This window comes from Pagrus major, chromosome 19 (assembly GCF_040436345.1).
Source record: "Pagrus major chromosome 19, Pma_NU_1.0".
Lineage (NCBI taxonomy): Eukaryota > Metazoa > Chordata > Actinopteri > Spariformes > Sparidae > Pagrus > Pagrus major.
The window spans coordinates 3,597,015-3,618,606 of record NC_133233.1 but is presented as its reverse complement, the minus strand read 5'-3'; the positions used below and the strand labels follow the sequence as shown (position 1 = coordinate 3,618,606).

Genomic DNA, 21,592 nt, shown 5'->3' with positions numbered 1-21,592 from the left:
CACTTAGAAGTACCATGACCTGGATGACTGTATTTGTGTGTGTGTGTGTGTGTGTGTGTGTGTGTTTTAAGTTTTACATCTCCAGTAGGTACCAATGTACCTGGAGAACCATAGAGTAGAGCCATAGAACACATTGCTGGTTTTGGATCTTTTCATGAGATTTGATGACAGTAAGAAAAATATGAATAACAGCCCACTGAGCAGGCAACATCTGTGGACGTCCAAAACAGGTTGATATCATGTCCGTCGGGCCAGGCCATGATCTGGACGTCGATTGACAGCCAGAATTAGTCAATAAATGACGCTGAGAAAAGACGTCCAGTCAGGCCATAATCTAGACATCCACTGACATCCAGAATTAGTTGAGAACAGACGTTCATACTGGTAATGATCTGGACGTCCACTGACAGCCAGAATTAGTCGACAAACGACATATAAACGTCTATACAATGTCCAGAAAAAAACTTCACGTCTTGGATGTCCATAAATGACGTCTAAAAGACGTGATCTAGACCACTTTTTGCTCACTGGGAGACTTCAGATCAGGCTGCAGATCTGAATCAGGAAAACTTGCTACAGGGCACAACAGACTAAAATCTGCAGTTGCTAAGATTTTTGCTGTGGAGAACGCCTTTTGGATATCAAAGTCAGAGCGTTTATCGTTATATACAGTCTGCCCAATTACAGCAACACAGTATAAATAATGGTATGCCATGCAACAAAGGATATTGCCACTATATGAATAATGTCCTACACCCCCAGGCTAACAGGACATCCACTTACATATTTTTTTTATTGCTACCTTGTTCTGCAAAATGCACACTATTTGAATTGAAAGTCAGAGTCTTCATTGCACTCAGGTTTGCTCATTCTGTACGTTGGCTGTTACTGTAAATATCTTTACTTGGTGGAGTGAGGATCATGGTTAGTGTGCTGCATATTTCCTCATTATTCCCTCAAAAGGAGGCTGATTTTGAACTTCAAGTCAGGTCCCAAGCCTCTTCAAAGACTTGTATTTGAAAGTTGAAATAGCTGTTTTTTTTTTTGCATGCATCATTTATGAGATCATAAAATGAAACCAGGGACGGGCAAACTTGCTCATATTACGACCTTTTAAGACCTTTGACCAATCCTGTCACATTTGTGAAGGCTGGGGGAGAGGAGCCTCTGGTACTGTTAGCCAGTGCTGGGGTTCTATCTGGCTGCTGAAATGCCACAAAACAGCCTGTAGCTTTGTGCAGAATAATTTCAATCTTTATAGTGGAAGTCATGATTATAGGAATGTATAAGAGCTGTAGACCTATGAGTCAGCATGACTTGGCTGATTTCTCATCAGATTCAGAGCACTCTCAGACACTGCAACATATTTTACACTTCAAACTCATTCTAGTAAGAAAGCCTCATGGAAGTGTATTCAACATGTGGCAGTTACCCCCCACAACAGAGCTGCTTGCTGATCAACAACCGTGTGATACAGTAGGTGAATGTAACTATCCAATCTGGCCTCATTTTAGTGCCATGATGTCAAACTCGGAGAACATGGAGGAAGGAGGCACATAGAAAGAAAGAGAAACAGACAAATATAGAGCAGAGGATACATATCTATGTTTGGCTCTAATCACTAATCTGTTGTGTTGAGGCAGCAAACAGACTCTGAGGGCCTAATTGTATTTTTCATTAGAATGCGCAATCTCCTCCAAGGCCAGATCAAATGTTTCCACTTCTCTCTCTGCAATTCATTTATTCTTCATCTCTTTTGGTTAATTTACTTCCGCTTGCAGGGTGAAATGGCTACACGAAGACTGGTTTGGAAGAGCATTCTGCAAGGGTCTATATACTGTAGTTCCTTCTCCATTAATAGGTGAATGAAGGTGCACTGTTTACAAGTCCTAATTAATCAGCACATCTAGCTGAAAGGACCCAAGTACTGTAGTAATGGTCCACATTTCTTTAAATGTAAAAATTATGTGAATCCTATGCTATGTTTCATGTTAGACATTGCTCTCTGAAGCACAATGAAAAAACAAAGTACTGATGGCAGGATCAGATGACACAAGTCCTTTGAGATGGTAACTGTCAGATTAGGTGATCATACAATAAATTATTGTTATATTAATTATTTATCTATAAAGCCTGACAGACTTAATGTTGGACCCACGGACGTACAATTAGAAGTGGATTTAGCCTCGTAGGTGGAACCATGTTCATTCTGATGAAAGCTGCTCAATGGTACATGAATCTAAAAAAGTTTGAGACCGGGGTATACAATTACGACAGATCCTCTGCATTGTGGGGTCCATAGAGCATGAATACTTGAGACTTCTGCTGGTCGAGCGGCTAACATCCAGTTTACCCCTCGGCTAAGTTGAATGGAAATAAAATGATTAAACCATGCAGCTCTTCTAGACTTCTCAAATGTTATTGGACCGAATGGATCAAATTCTGACAGTAAAATGAGTCATTTCGCAGTGGTTATGACAAACCCAAACATTTTTGCCACTGTTTTACAGCTGCGTTTTTTACAATGTAAGCTTATAGGAAAACCTATTTTTGGGCCCCTGTGTCTCATGACGTAATCACGCAGTTTGGCGATGTCAGCTGGCCTCAAATCTTGGCACTCCTGCTGGGGGCTTGGTTGGACCATGATTCGCTGCAGCCATGATTGCATTAGTGAGTCGGATTATGTACTGTGTTGAGGTGTTTTGCATGATGTTGACGGAACAAAAAGGCAGAACTAAACTGTGAGGTTAGTGCAGCACCCAGATAATTTACAGCGTGCACACTCGAGTTATCCTTAAGTTCATCTTCAAACAAGGCAGTGTTTCATTTATCTAATGACTGGACAATCACGTTTACAAGACGAACATTAAACAGGCGTTAAGAGGTAACGTTAACAGAGCGGAACAGTGGTCAGTAGTAACAAACAAGACCGGCTGAGACAGCTAACAAGCTAACAAACACACGCCGCAGCATTCAACATGTTAAACAAACTCTGTGGTGAAGAAAATAACTCTTCTCACCCCTCATACAGGCATGCCTACTTTCAAATGAATGAATGAATGAATTAATGCTGTTAACTGCAGATCATTTATCTTAATTTCCAGTTGTGTTTTATATTGAATTTCAGCAGATTAAGGACCCCAATTAATGGTTCAGCACTAGGGATGGGTAACTAAACCCAGTATTAAACGGGCCCCAGTGCTAATTAATAAGCTCTGACGTTATCAGTTCTGGAAACAGTATTGGAAAAATGAAGGCATTCGTCTATGAGGGATTTTCATCCCTGAACAGAGATCTGTGTGGGAGCCTGTCCTGTGCAGGGGATGGGGTGATCACATACAGAGACACAGAGATCTGCTCCGAGTAGCAATAGCAGACAAAGCCAAACTTTGAAAAGCATGCTTGTACTTCATGACAATCTATGCAGACAGTGCTCGTTGCCACAGTGCAACAAGTCTTTTGCATGTAAGGGCAGAACATGAGCAATCTTTCAAAACATCTAGCGAAAGTACATCACATACAGACGGAGAAATGCAGTTTTTGACAGCCTAGCTCGTAGTTCCTCTCCCGTTTCCCCATCTACCTCAGGTATGTTATGTTAGCAGGAGCCCACATAGAGTTAATTAAATTATACAGACATGGGTTGATAGCCATTAGTAACCATTAGTCAGCTGAATGTTTAGCTATGCGTCATGTCATGAATTCTTCCTGACATGGCGAAAGCACCATCCAAACTGTCCTTCAGATATGCTGCTAATTTAGCTATTTTCTGAATGACAGCTTGGATGATGCTTTCACCATTCAGACAGAACTCATGAACACATAGCTAAATATTCAGCTGACTAATAGTAACGGTTATTTACCCATGTATGTATGTATGTATGTATGTATGTATGTACGTATGTATGTATGTGTACTCTAGTGATGCTGCAGTCTGCAGCATGCTCATATGTGATACCACTGTATTTTTTTATGTTGTTGTTGTAATAATTTAATTTGTTTTACATTTCTTTAATCACATTATAGAGTCACTCTACACATTATTGATTCATTCAATTAATAATCAATTTTAAAATCCAGAATCGTTTTAAATCGAAAATGGATTCTGAATCGGACACCCAAGAATCGAAAACAAATTCAAAATCGAATCGTGAGATTTCCAAAGATTCACACCCTTAATTACCAGGCTAGTATCATGTAGAAAATCTCATCATAAGACGCTGTTGTGATATCATATATTTGTACTGCATGGTTGTAAAGTCCTCACTGCACATCACACTGTGTCTGTTTCAAGAAATTAGACCTGAAGAAACAAAACAACAGGTTTCCGATAAATTCCTTCAGTTATATTGACATCACAGCCTCAGCTCATCAATCCTCTACTGTACAAGGGAAGCACTGCAGTTTGAACCCGACAAGGCAGGTCAGTCACTGTACTATCCTCCAGCTCTAAAAGCTAATGCCCTCTGATCTCTCACGCACAAATCCCTCCACATAAGTCAAATTAACTCAGGTGGCCTTTGGCTCCAAGGCTCAGAGAAGAGGTGGGTGAGCAACAGCGTTGAGCTTCACAAGGGAGTGCAGAGGGACCCAAGCGCTCAACACAACACAGCAGAGTTTTCCCTGGATTCATTCATTCATTGGGCTCTCTCTGTGCCAACAAGCCTGCCAAAAGTACTAATCAATAGTCATGGATCAAATGCACCATAACACACAGGCAGACACACTGTATGTCATGGGAGTTCCAGATTGTGTATGTTAAATAGACCTTTGTAATAACTGGGATAACTGCTATTTCTAGTGCTGATGTAAAGAGGCACTAGGCACTGACAGCTCACCAGAAAACCCATTAGCTGATGTTGGTACATTAAAGAGAAGAAAACGCTGCACCTCTTATGCAGTTTGCTTCAGTGAGCAGTAAGCATTTAGTTAAAGGTTAGAGGCACTTTTCTGCACCCATCCCCATAACATTAAAAGACAACTGCCATCATCTCTCAAACACTGCATGCGGCACCAACTCTCTCAGTTGAAATCAAGTGCCACAGATGGGAAAGGTGCTGTGCGCCATCAGCACCTTCCTCTCAAAATACTGTTAAAGAAACAAATCAGATTTAAAGCTTGAGTCTTATTTTTGTAGTTTTGTCCATCATTTCTGTCACTTGATAACATTTTACCCCAAGTAATCTCCAGCATTGCTACGACAGAATTCCAAGGGTGAGGAAACAGAAGCAGACAGATGGTCAGGCAGGTTTCAAACAAACCAACTGGAAGTGAGTGCCAATGGAATGTTACCAACAATCCCTCACTGTACAGGAAAATATGGTTAAGGTTGGTCATCATGATGCCTGGACACAAACCCCAGCTGCTAATAAGCTGTTTTGCACTATTCTTTCTTACTTAATCTTCCTTTGCAAGAGCTCCACACAAGTACCACTGGCTGCTATGAGTCATTTACATAAACATGTTGTGATGAGAATTTTGTACTTCATGTAGAGGAATGTGAATTGACGTTTACACAGCCCTATTGAGAGAGACTGTTAAATGTGAGCTGTGACCTGTAACTTGTGACCTCTTTTATGAGCTTGTTTTATCACTTGTTTTATATTGTTTTATGACCTATGTAAGGTACTGAGTAATAACTGAAGGTAAACACTCTCTTCTCTGCAGGAGGGCATGAATGAGCAGCTGTTAGAGTGAAAACACACCCACAGAGACAGATATAAGCCAAGCCTTGCTCTTCTGATATTGAGTCTTCACTTTGTAACTGACCTGCGTGTTGCTCTGTGAATGCTCCTCTTGTACAAGATTAAAACCTTGTTTGAACTTTGAGCTGACTCCGATCTCCTTCCTCCAGTTCTAAATTAACGCAGAATTATTTTAACACGTCTCCTGAATAAAGAAATTATTAAGCACACAACTCAGGGAGCTACTGTGACTGACTAACACTTGCACACTCCTGGCTGATTATAATGTATGAAATCAGCTTGCCAGCTACAGTCATTCACCTACTAGCTCTGTAAATAGATGTCTCCTAACCAAGCTTCTAGCACCACCTATTTCACATGGACTTTTGGGTGAACTCTGCTGTGACCTACTCTTATAAGGTAGTCCAGATATCCTACCCAGACATTTCCATACGTAATCCCTCTAGTATGGTCTGGCTCTGCCCCAGGGTCTCCTTCCAAATGGGCGTGCCTGGATCAGGGTGTCCAGGAGACACCCAGTTTCCCAAACCATCCAGGTATTCTACTGAGAGGTCTGACCCCATCTCCAAGGCTATGTTCACACCACCAGCCCTATGCCATTTTTTGTATCCACATTGATTTTAGGAGGTCTGGACAGCAAAAAGCCACATGGAACGTGTTTCAGAAGTCAGATCCAAACACATTTGGAGGTGGTTTGAAATGTGAATCAAATTGGTTTTTGGACACTCTGGCCACTCATATGGGATTTCAAGGCGTCTTTTGTGTCAGTCACAGTGTGTAACACAATAGTGACATCCAATCCAGAGAGACGGAGGTCCATCCGTGCAGCTGAGCAGAATGCAGGCTGCTACTACCAGAAGACAACGCAGAGAACAGTCCGTGGAGTCACGCTGAAATAAACTGTCTGCACTGCTACTTGACAGTGTGATTTTTTGGAGAGCAAGAGGACTGATCATGCTTCTATGTTGGAAAGCCGGGTCACCAGGGTACGGCATAACTGTTGCCTACGTTGTTACCATAGCAACCCATGCAGATATGTTGGTGATATCTGGACCCAAAAATCTGATTTGATCACATGGAAATGTATAGTCCAGACACTCAGCTCTGTGTACTGTCTGAACATATGATCCAACCAAAGTGCTTGGCAGAGAATCTAATAGGGGCAAGCCCAGCCAACCATCAAACCAAACTCATACTGGTTACTTCTATCTGCAATTACATTCTTTCGGTCTCTACCCAAAGCTAAAGCCAAACCTATAAGACAATTTCACTACTCACATGGTAGTTAACAAGGTCTTGCCTTAAATGATTCTGATCTTATAATACCCAGCACTCCCCAGCAGTCAGTGGAAGTGAACTTTGGGGAAACTTATGTTGTGAAAAACTGGAAACTTTGTCCTTGAAAAAAATCTTCAAGGACATAGCACAGTTCTCAGACACTTAAATGTTGCTATTGTGACCGTATAATTTTCCATTTTAAACCTGTACCTGTTTGCGTTGTAGACTAGTTGATCATTAATTTCTTTAATGAATGTTTCCTCTAGCAGGGACAGTGGGATCCCAACTGTGGTGAGCTGTTACTGCAGAAGAAACACAAAACACAAAGGAAACTTGGCAGCAGAAGCCACTTATCCTCCTCCTTCTGCTTAGAGTGAAAAAAAGATTACTTTAACGAAAAAGTCATTGCACAGCGGTCTTTAAAAGTGACATCAATTTTACACTAAGACATAAGCCTGATTCAGATACAACACTGTACCAGTGTATAATACATGATAACCAATTCCAATGAGTTTGTTTGGGATGAAAGGAGCTTTAGCTGAGAATGAGAGTCCTGTTAACATTAACGAGCAGCATGAATGGCATGCTGGATGTGTAAATGCCAGGGTAAAGCCAGGCCACCAAGTGGATTCCCCCTCAGGGATCTCAGTAATAATCCTCTTCTGCAGCCTTATCTCCTGCTCTCACTTAAGCATGAGAGTCCGAGGAAAAGCCAACACTGTGCTGCAAAGTGTGTGTGTGTGTGTGTGTGTGTGTGTGTGTGTGTGTGTGTGTGTGTGTGTGTATTTCAATGTGTCTGATTCAGTCTGACATGTACAGGTATATCCTCATGCATCATGTAGAATTTGTGTGGAATGGATAGATCAGTGTGTAGCTAGATACATGCTTATGAAGTCAGTATACACTCAAATGAGTGAGTATGAGTGAGTTAAACTAAACACTTTCAAGGACATTCGGCTGTAAAACTGTCATATGACTACCTCACACAAGAACATTTTTAGATGCTTATCTTAAACCTCTCTGTTTTTTCTGTTAGGCTTGCTTGTACAGCAGTGTCAGTAGTGATTTTAGGGGACCTGACAAAATGTGAAAATAATACTACAGCTGTCAACTCTGTGACACTACAGAGCCGAACAGCAACAGATGTGGTCTGACATGAAGTTAGATGACAAAAACTTCTTGTTAAAGCAAAACAGTCCATGATTAAAATGCGGTCAAGAGAACAAGACAGTCATTTTGCTTCAGTCCTGTGAGAAAACTCAAAATAAGACAACTGATGAATTGTCAGGTTATTGTCATGCCATTTAAGAAGAAATCTGTTGATGTGTTTATGGGGTTCTTGCTTAAAGGTGCAGTTGGTAACTTTGAGGAGAGAGAGGACTTAGCATTAAATTTGAACAAGTACAACTTTCAGATCTCTCCCCCTCCCTCTCCGCTGCACTCCCCTCCCCAGGAGGTCGCGTGCACGCGACGTTAGATATTACTGTTGTGAATAGTCAACATTGCTGGCCAACAAACGAACAGAAATAAATCATGTCGACATGAAAAGTAATCTACAGCAATATGTATTCAGTAAAAACCCAGCACACACTGATTTCAGTAAGTTACTTCGATGTTTTTTTTATAACCGAAACTGTCGTGAATATTGCTAAATGGCCAGTAAACCACGTATGACAACGTTTAGCTGTGAGAGCACAGAAACGTTAACATAATTATGAGGACAAAAACAAAACCAATAAGACTGCCAGGTCACTTCATAAAGATATTTTCTGCTACTTTCTAATAAAACAACACCAACCAGTAACGTTAGCCCTAGCGTCGGAAACAAGCTAACGTTAGCCCGACTGCAACATCACAGTAACATCACATGCACTACGCAGAAGTGGCTCCGGCTCTGGCTTCCTCTTTTTACCCGTCTTTGCCATGTATGCTGTTGTTGGTAACGGAGGTATCGGTAGTTTTTTCCTCGCTGATGGTTGTTGCTGTGCCATTACTTTCTCTAAGCTCCTGAAGCCGCTCTCAGAGATATGAGCTTGACCGAGCGCTAGCATGAGCTGAGGAGGAAGGGGGAGGGGGCTGTCCGCAGTGTGTGCGTGAGCAGTGATTGACAGCTGTCAGACACTCCATCAGACACCATCCTGGCTCTGATTGGTTCTTTTTGTTCGGTCGCGGTGGATTCTGGCAATTTGCAGTAGGAGCAGTAGGTGGTGCTAAATGAGCCTGTTTTTTTGTTTTTTTTACAGATTACTAGTTTCATGTAATGCTGTCTTTACATAGTGACAGTTTTAGCAAATATGACAAAAAGTTACTTTTATGAGACTTACCAACTGCACCTTTAAGTCCCATTGTGTTTCAGTTTGCAGTAAAGCAATAAATCAAGAATACATGAAATAAAGTGAGAAATAATAAATAAATGTGAAATAAATGTAACAAATAATGGTGCATTTGAGGATCCTTGAAGGTGGACTGGAGGCCCAGTCTACTGAGCACAGGTTTCTTCTGTTGTGCAGGTTGTACTGCATAGCCACACCTGATCCAACCACAGACAGGTTAGTCTCTTTCATGACAGCTAAGGAAATTCTTAGTTGACCAAATTAGGTCAGGTTTAACAATGCTAATTTTGACACTTGAAAATGTATATGATGGATTATAACCTCTATAATTGTGAACTTGCTAGGTGTCCAACAGGATCAGACAAATATCGAGTGCATAAAGGCCACTGTCAATATACATACACATTCTCACTTCCAGAGTAGACAGGAAGTAAAACAAATTAAATAAATATCTGAGAGCACTTCCTTGTTGTTGAAGTGCATAAGGTCAATATCCTAGAAATACTGCGAGTCCATTACGGGGATGGCATCTCCCCTTCAGCCAATTTAGAGAGGCCAATTTTCTCCCACGCTCTGGACTTTAGGAGGAAAACTGTCTGATAGAAATGAAAGAAGAATGCACCACATAGCATTTAGAAAGGTGGATGGACGGTTGTGTCTGTGACCACAGCCATTCACGAAAATCAGCTGTATGGACTGGCAGTAATCTAAAGCTAGCCATAAGCCTGAGACTTACCGAGGAAGCGGAAGGTCCTGCGCACCAGCGGGTTAAGGTAACAGCAGTCCCCTGTGGCCACCGTCTTCTCTGACCGGTCAAATTCTTTGGATGTGTACTGGACCAGGAACAGCACTGTCTCCGTTATTGTGATCTGATTGAAAGCAAGCCAGAGACACAGAAAGACAATTCAGATGAAATGAGTAACGGTTTATTTGTGAGTCGGCGTTGGCAGCGCCATTTTCTGACACACAGCCCAGAGCTTGTGTGACTGATTTCTCAGTGGGCTCCATCTGTACAGACACAGCTGTGGAATACACAGGAACATATGGAAGAGAGGAAGTCAGATCACATTACAGTGAGGGAAGGAGCAGAGGTGTGTTTATGTTTTTTTTTTGTTCTATTTTTTATGAAAAATGGGATCTGGTCCAAAGTTCTATCTATCCCCTTTGAAACAGCAGGAAAGAGTGTATTTGTTGGGACATTGTTGGGTGGATTAATATATGTTTAATGCTTTAGTGCGTACTTCTGGATAGTGCAGCAGGACGGTGTGTGTGGGACTGAGTCAAAATAAACTATTCTGTGTGTATTCATGGTAAAAAGAAACATGTCACCTACTGGAACAGTGTGTCTCATTGAGCCCATGACTCACTGAACTTGAAAACAGGGAACAGTGGTCTCTTAGTTGATCCATCCATGCATGACCTAACTACTTATAATAATGTCACAATATCACTACTTAGGATTTTGATCCTGTAAGGTCACATCAGTGATAATTCACACAGCCACTAGAGTTCCTTAGCAGTCAACATAAATATTTCTTGTATTTAAGCGTTTAAGCAAATTAATGTTGTTGTCCTTTTAAATGGGCGGACAGTCTCACACTGAGCTAACATAAGGGTTGTTGGTTTTGTAAGGTGATGGGGCACTCCTGCATGGTGCAGCCCACACAAAATGATACATTCTAATAAAAATATTTTTAATTGTGCAAAATCAACATCAGCAGTTGGACATTTCAGTCTCCCAATGATTAGAATAAGCTTTAAAACCTTCATCATGTATCTATTTGTATGTTACCAAAGTCAGTGCCATGTCAATATGTGACAGCTGCTGCACTTTGCTGCCAAATGCTCCATAGCTGGCCAGGCCCATTACACCAGCTACTGTTCTCAATCAGACTGCAGTGACCTCAGACATACTGACAGCCACCAGTGCAGCATTTTCTGTAGGGGTGCAATGGTTTTAAATCACAGATCGAATCAGTTTACAGATCAGAAAAAATAAGGTTGACAAATATAACTTCTGTAAACAATAAAAGCAAGGAATTCTAAATGAAAACAACAAATTAAGTAATGTGTATTTCATTATAATACAAACTAAATGGTGAATAAACTGTACTTATATAGTGTATTTCCTGTCCTAACAACCCCTCAGAGTGTTTTACAACACAAGTCAGCATTCAAGCCTCTTGCAGTACAAAGTGGTATTAGGAGACAGAACAGGCCGGGGATAGCTAGTTAGCATGCCTACTGCAGTAGACATCTCTGCAGCACAGAACAAAGATGTCGTTGACATAATGTCAACACTGTTGAATTTTCAAAATCTGTTGATAATATTAGTTCATTTTGACATTTGAAAGTTTTAAACAAAAATTCTGGCCACATTTTACAAATTGTTCCTTCAAAACAATTACAATCACAGCTGTTGCCCTGGTTTGGATGGAGAAGTGTTGGAAGACTGGGAGGAAGATCAGATTGTGAGGGAGTTATTAGTAGAGAGAGAAATTTTCATTGATCTATGAAATTGTGAACTGTTTTTAATGCGTCTGTCTCCAACACGTCCATTGATTTTCAGTAGAAAGTAATTAATCAAACTGACAAGTTTGATGTCCACATCAGCACGGACCTCTCTGTGGTTATTTTGCAACAGTCTGGAGTGTTGGACAAAATCTAACCAGTGCATCTGTCATGCGTAATTGTGGCTTGACAGTGTGATAATCACTCTTATTAGAGATTGCAGATGGCTGCCTTCTGATATCTGTAAAGGGAGTCATCAGAGTAAACTACTGCTGACTACTAACTATCTTAGATGAAATTAATTCAATACTGTCTTGCTGGCATGATCGCGTCAAAAATACAGAATGAAAGTGTAAAGATGAGAAAAACAGATATAAAGAGGTTTGTGTGACTTCAGAGAGGTCTGACCAAATAAAGTGACCAAAATATTATGGAGCAAGGTATTGACCTGCTCTGAGCAGGTTTGAGACAAACTCATTCTTCACACAACACTGCTGTGTGCCAAAAGACTGGCCTCATCACACCCTCTGCTGCACCTCTTCTTCCACTGTGATGCATGGCAAGACACCTAAATATCAATCTGGTAAAGTTGAGGAAGTTAATGTACTCCAGTAAATGCCAGTTTGCCTGTTCAGTGCTGTGTTCCTGCCACGCACCAACGCCAACACAGAGCCCAGTGTATCTCTGTGACTACCAACAATTTTAAGTCAAGGCAAGTCAATTTTATTTATAGAACGATAAATCCAAAATTTGCCTCAGCGGGCTTTACTAGCTGTTCAACATGCTGTTCCCAGTACTACATTATATTTTAAAATATACTGTTTAAGTTATATATGTAATAATTTGCAACAATTATTATTGTTAATTAATCTATATTTTTTCTATCACTAGATCGATGAAAGGTTAGTAGGCAATGAAATGACTAACATTATGGTTCACGCAGTCATAAAAATATTATTTTGGTCTATTCTGGTGACTTTCATAATGTATAATTTATATTGTTGTCAATTTATTAGCTTCAGTTTTGTCCATATCTTGGGGATATCTGCCTATTCAAGTGCAAAATGATGCTGCTAATTACTGCCTGCAGCTATGTTAATTAGGTAATCAATATTATTTTATTAGTAGTAAAATAGTTATCATTAATTTAGTTTAATATTACTTTAAATAATTGTTGTGTTAAAATTATACCAATAAGGATCTCAACTCGCAGCAGACCCATCATCGGCACAGGATAATGTGTGGTCTCACTTATACCACTTTTACAACATAACTGACCTGTATATTCAGGGTTTCAAACATGGGTAAACCTGCAAAAAAGTGGCGTTTGACTTTTTTTCTATTGCTAAGTTCATAGCAGGAGACAAGTTAGCCTTTTTATTTGCACAAAAGTTGCAGAAGTTGGCAAACCAATCGAAAAAAAAAAGACCTGATATTCAAATGACTTCCACAAAGTCATTATCAAACAGTCTAAATATCCTGTGGTAAGAATACAACTAACATTCATTACTCTTAGAAAAAACTATACTTAGAGAATAAACTTCAAATTCTGTTTTATGCTTAAAACAGCAAGCCTGCAGTCAACCTTATCTCCAACTACATGAACACCAACAAACTGACAGGGAAAAGCAGGAGTGTTTTGTTTTTCTGTCTTTATTCTCCACTGTGCCAAGAGGTTAAGACAGTGAGACAAAAGGTCAAAGCAGCTCTGAATCAATACATAATAATGAAATAGGTCTAAGTTAATTCTGTGGACAGCTATAATGCTGCCTGAGGAGGCATCTACTGCATGTCTGCTGAGCTTCTGCTGCTCAAACCGTGATGAAATAACAGCACATGATAACATCTTCATTTATATAACACTTTGGTGTGCCTAAGATAAATGAGAACAAGGTTACATAAGAGGGAAAGAAAACAAAGGCAAGATAACAGACGTGCAACAGGGGAAAAAATTGCAGTTATAGTATCTAAAATAGTAACGGTGAAATCAAAATATATATATATATATATATATATATATATATATATATATATATATATATATACATATATATACATATATATATATATATATATATATATATATACATATATATATATATATATATACATATATATATATATATATATATATATATATATATACATATATATATATATATATATATAATTGGGAAATGTCTAAAAATCTCCTTGGGATCTAAGGTCTATCTATCTATCTATCTATCTATCTATCTATCTATCTATCTATCTATCTGCATATGCATGATGTACATAAATCCATCCCCCACATGTAGGCATATTTATCCAGTATTTATTCTTTCTCTTTTGCACTAACTGTACTGTCACAACACAGAAAACAGTTGACCTGTATACTCTTGGTGGAAACTTTTATGGCCATTGGTGAATTTAATATATACGTATATTTTTTTAGCAAAACTATTGTCAGTATAGTCATGCACCATTCACAAGTCTTTATTCTTTACCATTTTTCAACATATTTGTTCTGTTCTTGTTGTATGTGCACACATACTTGTGCAGTCAAGTGTATTCTCTGGATTTGGTGGGTTTCAGGTTTGACTGCAGGTTAACAACACCTTCAAATATCTGATCTACATGTGACCAGCCGCATTCATCCAACACATTGGCTGCTTCAAAAGACAGACAACCATGAGGTAAGTTTGAAAAATCTGAAGTCTTTCAAATTGATAACAGTAAACTGCATTTAGTATGTCTACCAAGCTAACTCTTGTCATGCTTCATAGAATGAAGGCTGGAAAGTGGCAATATACCCTAGGCAAGGTGAGATTTGTCTGCACAGTGTTCATGTTCTGAATTATTCTACTATTATGTCTGCATGCTCAGTTCATAGATATTATTGTGAAGCTCATTGAACCCCAGAAAAAAGTAAAATAAATGGCTGCCAAGCAGGGATGGGGTTTGATAGCCTTTTATCGGAACTGAATCAGTTTGAATCTATTTATCAAAGCTGAACTCTTTAAAATACCTTAAAAACTCATTTTAGGTAGTCGGTTAGGTGGGAACAGAGTGTCTTTGTCACTGTTCATATTTTGTCACTGCTCTCTCCTGATATATTTTTCATTTTGAATCGAAGGATCAGTGGGTGCTCCTGACTGAGGGGGCTGTGCTATAGCTGCAGCAGTAAAAAACCAACAACTTCACAGTTGAAATCAATAGTATTTATAGTTCAGCAAATATCATCTAGATAAATATTTTTTCTTTCTTGCAGGGTAAATTAAACCAGAGGCAAAATACCTTCACTTCCATACAAACCCGAGGGACTGATATGTCTGGCATGTAATTAAAAACTCAGAAAACCATCTGTACCATAATGATGCTACTGTATGTTTGCAGGACTCAAGTCTGACTGATGCCTTATTTAGAAAGAAAAGTAGGCCAAGCTAGCCAGGAACTTTTACTATAAAAGTATTGTTTACCCTCTGCTCACATTTGCCAACTGCACCAAAATCAAACTCTCTGTACTAAAACCTATGTCACCATTTTCTTCTACTTTGGAAAAAAAACAATATTATTGAAATTTAAGGGTAAAAAGTCACAAAAAAATTACCATTTTAGAGAGGCTGCACAGCAAAACTCTGCACAGTCCCAGTGGGACCACCACAGATTCAACAAGGACAACTGGGCTTCAATATTTGAAGGAAGGCGCCTGCAGCAACTGGCTGCTAGGTGCTTCTCTGTTGTGTTGTCCTCCTTTTATGCTTTAATCTGTGGTTACAGCACTGCATGCAATGATTAGGTAAATCAATGAAGTAATTTGATCAGTGTCAATATTGTCTTTTATTAATTCAACCAGTCTACAGCTGATGGTTTTTGCTATGGTTGGTGTTCCACCTAGCCAAAAGTTAGCATGATTGTCCTCCCACTACTCGGATCCAGCACAGCAGAAGGTTTCTCGCAACCCACTTCCGGATCTAATCTCCTCGATCTTTATCCATTTTACCACAATCGTGGTCAGAAGACATTTTCAGTGAGCTTCATAGGAAAGGGAGGAAGCAGGGAAGGAGGGTTGGAGTTTGGGAAGAATCAAATATCAATCCCTGTCTTGTATACCCTTGCCCTCTATCATCCTAATAAATGGCTTGTCTCTTTGTAACAAAATGGACGAACCTCAAGCTCATGTACGTTTCCACCGTGAATTTAGAGATGCTTGCATTTTGGCCATGAGAGGGACCACAAGCAGGCAATAGGCGGGTTTGGTGCACCTTTATGCACAGATCGAGATGCCCAAACTACAGGCAAAACATGTGGCGGCAGAGTATGTCTCTATATCAATGAACGATGGTGTAAAGTTGTTCTGGTGAGGGAGAGTCAGTGCACTAAGGATATGGAGCTGCTAACAGTGTCACTCCCTCTCCGTTAATTGTCCCGGGAGTCCTCGCAGTTGTTACGGTTGTTTACATTCATCCAAAGGCTAATGAGAGTGACTCCACAGAGACGATTCTACAAGTGATGCAGAAACTTCAGTCTCTGTCTCCCAATGCTCCCAACAGTATCCTTGGTGACTTAAATAACTGCACTTTGACAAAAACTTTGTGGAACTTTTATCAATTTGTGACATGCCCAACTAGATATAGAATGACATGATCTGTGTTTTGGGTCGGCAATGGACACATCTTTACCATTGCCCCCGCTGAGCACAGCTGAGCACAGCTGACCACAACCATGAAAATCGAAATGAAAACAAAAAAAACCAAAAGAAAAAACAGTGAATGTTGTTTTAAAACTAAACTGGTACATTTCAACAGATAAAGATCTTAGCAATCTTTAACAAAAACATAAATAATAATATAAGAAAGTGAATTTAGAGTCTGACTTTCAGTTCAAATTGGGAGAATCAGGACCTGTTTGAAAGCTAAAATATATTGCAGAAAGGCATATGCATAGAAGAGCAGTGAAAGAATGGAACCACAGTGGTTTACTCAATAAGACATGACAAGCTAAGTGGCTGTGTCTAGAGGAGAAAGGCATGTTAGGTGCCATAATGAGAATCTCTTTTCAAGTCATCAATGGAACAGCAATGCTTTTTGGAAACTGCTAATCATCAAATGGTGGATATGGTGAATTGACCAAGCCAATAAAGGGCTAGACAGTATTGTTACAGCTTATGGAGGGTGGTGATAACCCCTGTGCAGTTGTGTCAGCAGGCCATTTCCTAACAGCTCTCTGCAGGAACAGAGCCACACAGGTCTTTTTTCACAGTGATAAAGCAGCAACAGCCAGGCAGCAGGGCTGGGTTGGCACTACTGGCTTAAGCTCATTGTGTTCTCAGTAAGCTGCCATGACCAGAGGCCCACAAAAGGACATGATAAACACTATTGTGGCTGCTTGTCTCCAGGATATGCCCCATGCACCCGTTTCTTCTGAGCCCACAGTTGTGCTTCCAGCACTTGGCCGATTTTACACTGAGGGATTAATCTTAAATTTACAGGTTTCCCCTGCTGGGATTTGTACAGACAACCTCCTGACCTTGCCCGGTCTGAATGTTTCCACCTGGCTGAACATCCAGATGCATAAAGTCCTGTCAGTGAATACAGCACAGTGCATCCAAGCGTGCATATGACTGTGCACACGCGCCAGCCGATGTGTGTGGTCACAATTGGTACCAAGGCCCAGAGCTAAAACCCACAGAGCTGCCACGCACTCAAGCATTGCCACAGTGATTTAGTCAGGCCAACTGGTGAAGAGGGCAGATGACGTAGAGGAAAACAAGAGGGTTAAAATAAAAAATAATATAACTTGTACAACCAAACTTGTACATACATAATGGGCTTTTCATGTTGAGAAAACATGTAGATTTGGGAGCACTGTCCGGAATTGAGTTATTTTCTGAAAAGTAAAGTCTCTGCAACAGCAGTCATACTATCATGTAAAACTGAAATTGCCTGCTGGAACATGAGAGTGCAAATCAATGCAGTGTTATTTCTGGTAAAGCATGAACATTTATAGATCCCAGCATCCAAGGCTAGGTTAACCCACTAGGATGCAGCTGGGCAAAAATAGCTGGTGGGCACCTACTGATATCCTTGTGTCTCTGTCTACTGTCTATGCAATTATTGGTTTATAGTTTATAGCAACTTGATTAAGAACACTTGTATTCAGTAAAATGCACCACACAACCACAATGTGTGTTAAAACTATAAAGTTGTTAAATAAAATTAAATTAAAAGATTTGACCTTGGGCCCTCTATAAGATGATGCCTCAAAATTAGCCAATAATGCAGATATTGCCTTAAAGAGTATGCTTTGCTTTTGTAGTGCATACAATATTAACACATTTTCATATCTCTAAATTACCCTATGTTTATTGCTTCATGGTGAATTGTGGTGCTTTTCCATGCACATGTGTTGGCTCAGCATGACGCGGTTTGACATTAGCCTTTCCTATACAAAAGGGCTATCTGCTTGAAGGTGCGTCTTCAAGTAATGATGAGCTTGTCTTGAATGGTGGCCAAAGGAGCAGAACAAAGTAATTTGGTATTAATCGTGTAATTTCCCATAAATTCTTCACAATTAAAGTCCCCCTTACTTTGTTTCTTTAAAAGCTTTTATTATGAAGCAGCAAAATGAGGATATGTTGGGTTTTCACCAGCAGTTACATAAATTCCGAAACTGATGAAAGCAGACATGAAGAAACAGTTAAATAAAGCAGGAGAGAAATTAAAGAGATTAATTTAGAGGCTACATAAGGACTGAGAGCTGAACACATACACTTTTAAAGACGTATTTCTCTCAGGTCTCCTGCACAGACATGAGTCACAACACAGGGATATTTGAGGGGGTCATGGGATGGTAGCGAGACGTCACCACAGCCTGCCTGGAACTATACTGGAAAAGCAAATCAGCGCAGCACATTTTGAGCGTGACCAAAAGCTCCAATGGAAAAGCCCCACTACAGTCTTCAGGGTAACCTGACATGCCTGATAGTTTGTTTCACAAAATGGTTTGTTTCACAAATCCATCTGGAAAGGAGCCACTAGAAACAGCTTGGAAAAGGGCAAGCACTTTCAAAAAATACTAGGAGGGTGACTGAATGAACCATCTGCTCCACCACCATCGTGGCCTAGATTCAACCAATCAGATCAACAGTAGGAGAGCACTACCACTAGAGGAACCATTTGGTAAATCAAACTTACTGAAGCCAGTTGGGAGAAGAGTGATTGAAATGGCCTCTAGTTCTAGTATAATTGATGCTATAGCAGCAGCTACGCTCACATTTTGAGGAGCTGCCATTGTTGTATTCAAACGAACAGTCGCTTACCCTGCCAGCAGTCACATCTAAGCCACACTCATCGCTGCCAGTATTCTTGAAAGGATGCTGATTAGTTCAATACCTGTATTTTTCGGCTACAAGCACTTAGCTTGAAGCCTGGTAAGATGAATTTAAAAGATCACATAATCACATGATCTTGCAAATCCAGCTGCCTCTCAAGGTAAAGGGTCAGGGACAGTTGTCTGCTTTGCCCAAATAGCAATCTTGCCTATCTAAGATCTGACTGGATGAAATTAATTCACATTCTTTCTGTGGCCAACATTTAATGATAGTGATTAATCTCTAAACTTATTCAAGTAGTTTCAGTACAACCCAGAACTTAAATTATATCAGGCAGATCAGAAAACTCACATAGTTTAGTAGATATGTGCCAAATTTAAGCTGAAATTTTCACTTTTTCATAGAAGCATGAAACTTGGTACAGTTGTATAGTTTGGGGCTCTGAAACCTTTAGAAATTGAGACACCACAGATATGCCTCAGTGTCCACAATGGCCATTTAATTTTCCCATGACTGAATTAAGTTTTACCATTTTTTATCATATCTTCTCCACCAAACATAATAACACAAAAAAGAGAGGTCTGCTATTCAGATGACTAGTTAAAGGTGAATTCAGAGACATAGTGAGAAGCAAATTACACGAGAATCTAGTCCAGATTTTAGAATATTGTATCTTTTGCATGCATGTTGTGTAGAGTTTTAAAGCTTAATGCTCTTATTCATTGACTCTGAAAATATAGTAACTGTAAAGAGCAATACGACCTTAGCAACTGAGCTTTAAAAAGAAGTAGTCAAACACAATGACTTTTTTTACTTTTCATACTTTAAGTTCACTTTGTTGATAATACTTACATGCGTTTACTTAGGTACGTTTTGAATGGAGAACTTTTTCTTGTAGTGGAGTATTTTCAGTGTGGTATTAGTATTTTTACTAATCTGAAAACTTCTTCCACCACTGGCAGCATCACATCATTTTTAAATTATGCTTCGGCAAAAGGTTTCTATCATCTCCACAGTAAACCAGATGCTATCATCAGCCGCTAAAGTGACAACAGATTCACAGTGTGCAGAAATTATGTGGTGTCAGCAGCAAAACAAAATGTTCCAGTTGCTCGGCATAAAAGGAACGTGTCGAGTGTCACTTTTTTCAACCAAAAAATTTGCTTAATTCTCAGGTCTTTCACAAGCTATCCACCTGATTCCTAGGCCCCATGATACCTTGCACAAATGTTTAGTGCAACTTCCGACGTGTCCTGTCCCTAAACAGAACCGGTGTTCTCTATTGTGACAGGACACTGATTCTCTTTCTTAGAGCGATTAGATTGGCATATCATGCACTTGTGAAGCGCTACAATAGCAACTGCGAATGCTACTAACACTATTTTTATTGCTCAGCACACTTAGCTTATGCTTTTAAAGCCACTGATGTGTTAGTTATTGTGATACTCTCTTATTAGTTCCGCCGAGCACTGGGAACTAGCACGCACTGCTGATGGATTTAATGGATCTTGATGGACTATTTCACACTTGTAATTCAGTTAATTTGGTCTCTGTAAAAAAAAACTTCTCTTCTGATCCATTTTGTGTCCTTGTCACTGACTTATTATGAGCACAACGGGGGGTGTAAACATGACGGGTGAATCATTCATTTGGCATCATCAGCACCTCATGGACCTGTAGAAGAAAATCCAATTTCAAGACTGCATGGCCATGCTGCTCTTTACTGAGCATGTTTATTCCCTTTCTCTGATATCACAAAGAACTGAGGAAGACATAAATGATCTATAGTCATTGTTAGCCAAGACTACATTTGGACCTTTTCTGCAGGATCAGTAAACAAGGGACAAAACAGGCATCTTCTACTGTTTACAGAGAAACTGACTCTGCAGTTGCTATGGTTTCACTCACTTTTTAAACAACACACCTCTGTTTTTACTGCTTTTCACTTTCAGATGATCAAGGAAAACCCCTACTCTCCCATGGTGATGTGAATATGTTGTCATGGTTACTAAATTATCTTGCATGACTATATGCATCATTTATGCAGATCCTTTAGAAGATTTTTTTGTGAAAGGTTCATGATCACAAGATGGATAGTTTATCTTTTGAATTCCTACTAAAATGACATATCTGTCTGATGTTCCATCACACTTTCACACCACAAACAGCACCAGGATCTGTTTCGAAGCGTAGCCTCCTTTAAATGCAAACAGACTGAACCAAAAGGGCCAACGCACCAGGGTTCATTTGCACCAAACAGGTTAAGTTTGGGGCAGCACGATAGCGCAGTGGTTAGCGCTGTTGCCCCACAGCAAGAAGGGTTCGAGACCTGGCTGGGATCGGCTCCAGCCGACCCTGAAAAGGATAAGCGAGTTTCAGATAAGAAGGGTTAAGTTTGAAAGCACCCTGTGATTCTTTGTAGGGTGCTACTATCACACTGCCACAGAAAGACA

The 21,592-nt window shown here is 39.9% G+C and overlaps 1 protein-coding gene across 1 annotated transcript in view; it reads right to left on the bottom strand.

Annotated features, from left to right (window-relative positions):
• Nucleotides 1-21,592, bottom strand: part of plppr5b (phospholipid phosphatase related 5b) — a 158,254-nt gene that overhangs the window by 52,881 nt on the left and 83,781 nt on the right. The window contains exon 4 of the mRNA XM_073488533.1: nucleotides 10,053-10,185. Coding sequence (XP_073344634.1) covers nucleotides 10,053-10,185 — 133 coding nt within the window. The remainder of the gene's footprint in view (nucleotides 1-10,052; nucleotides 10,186-21,592) is intronic.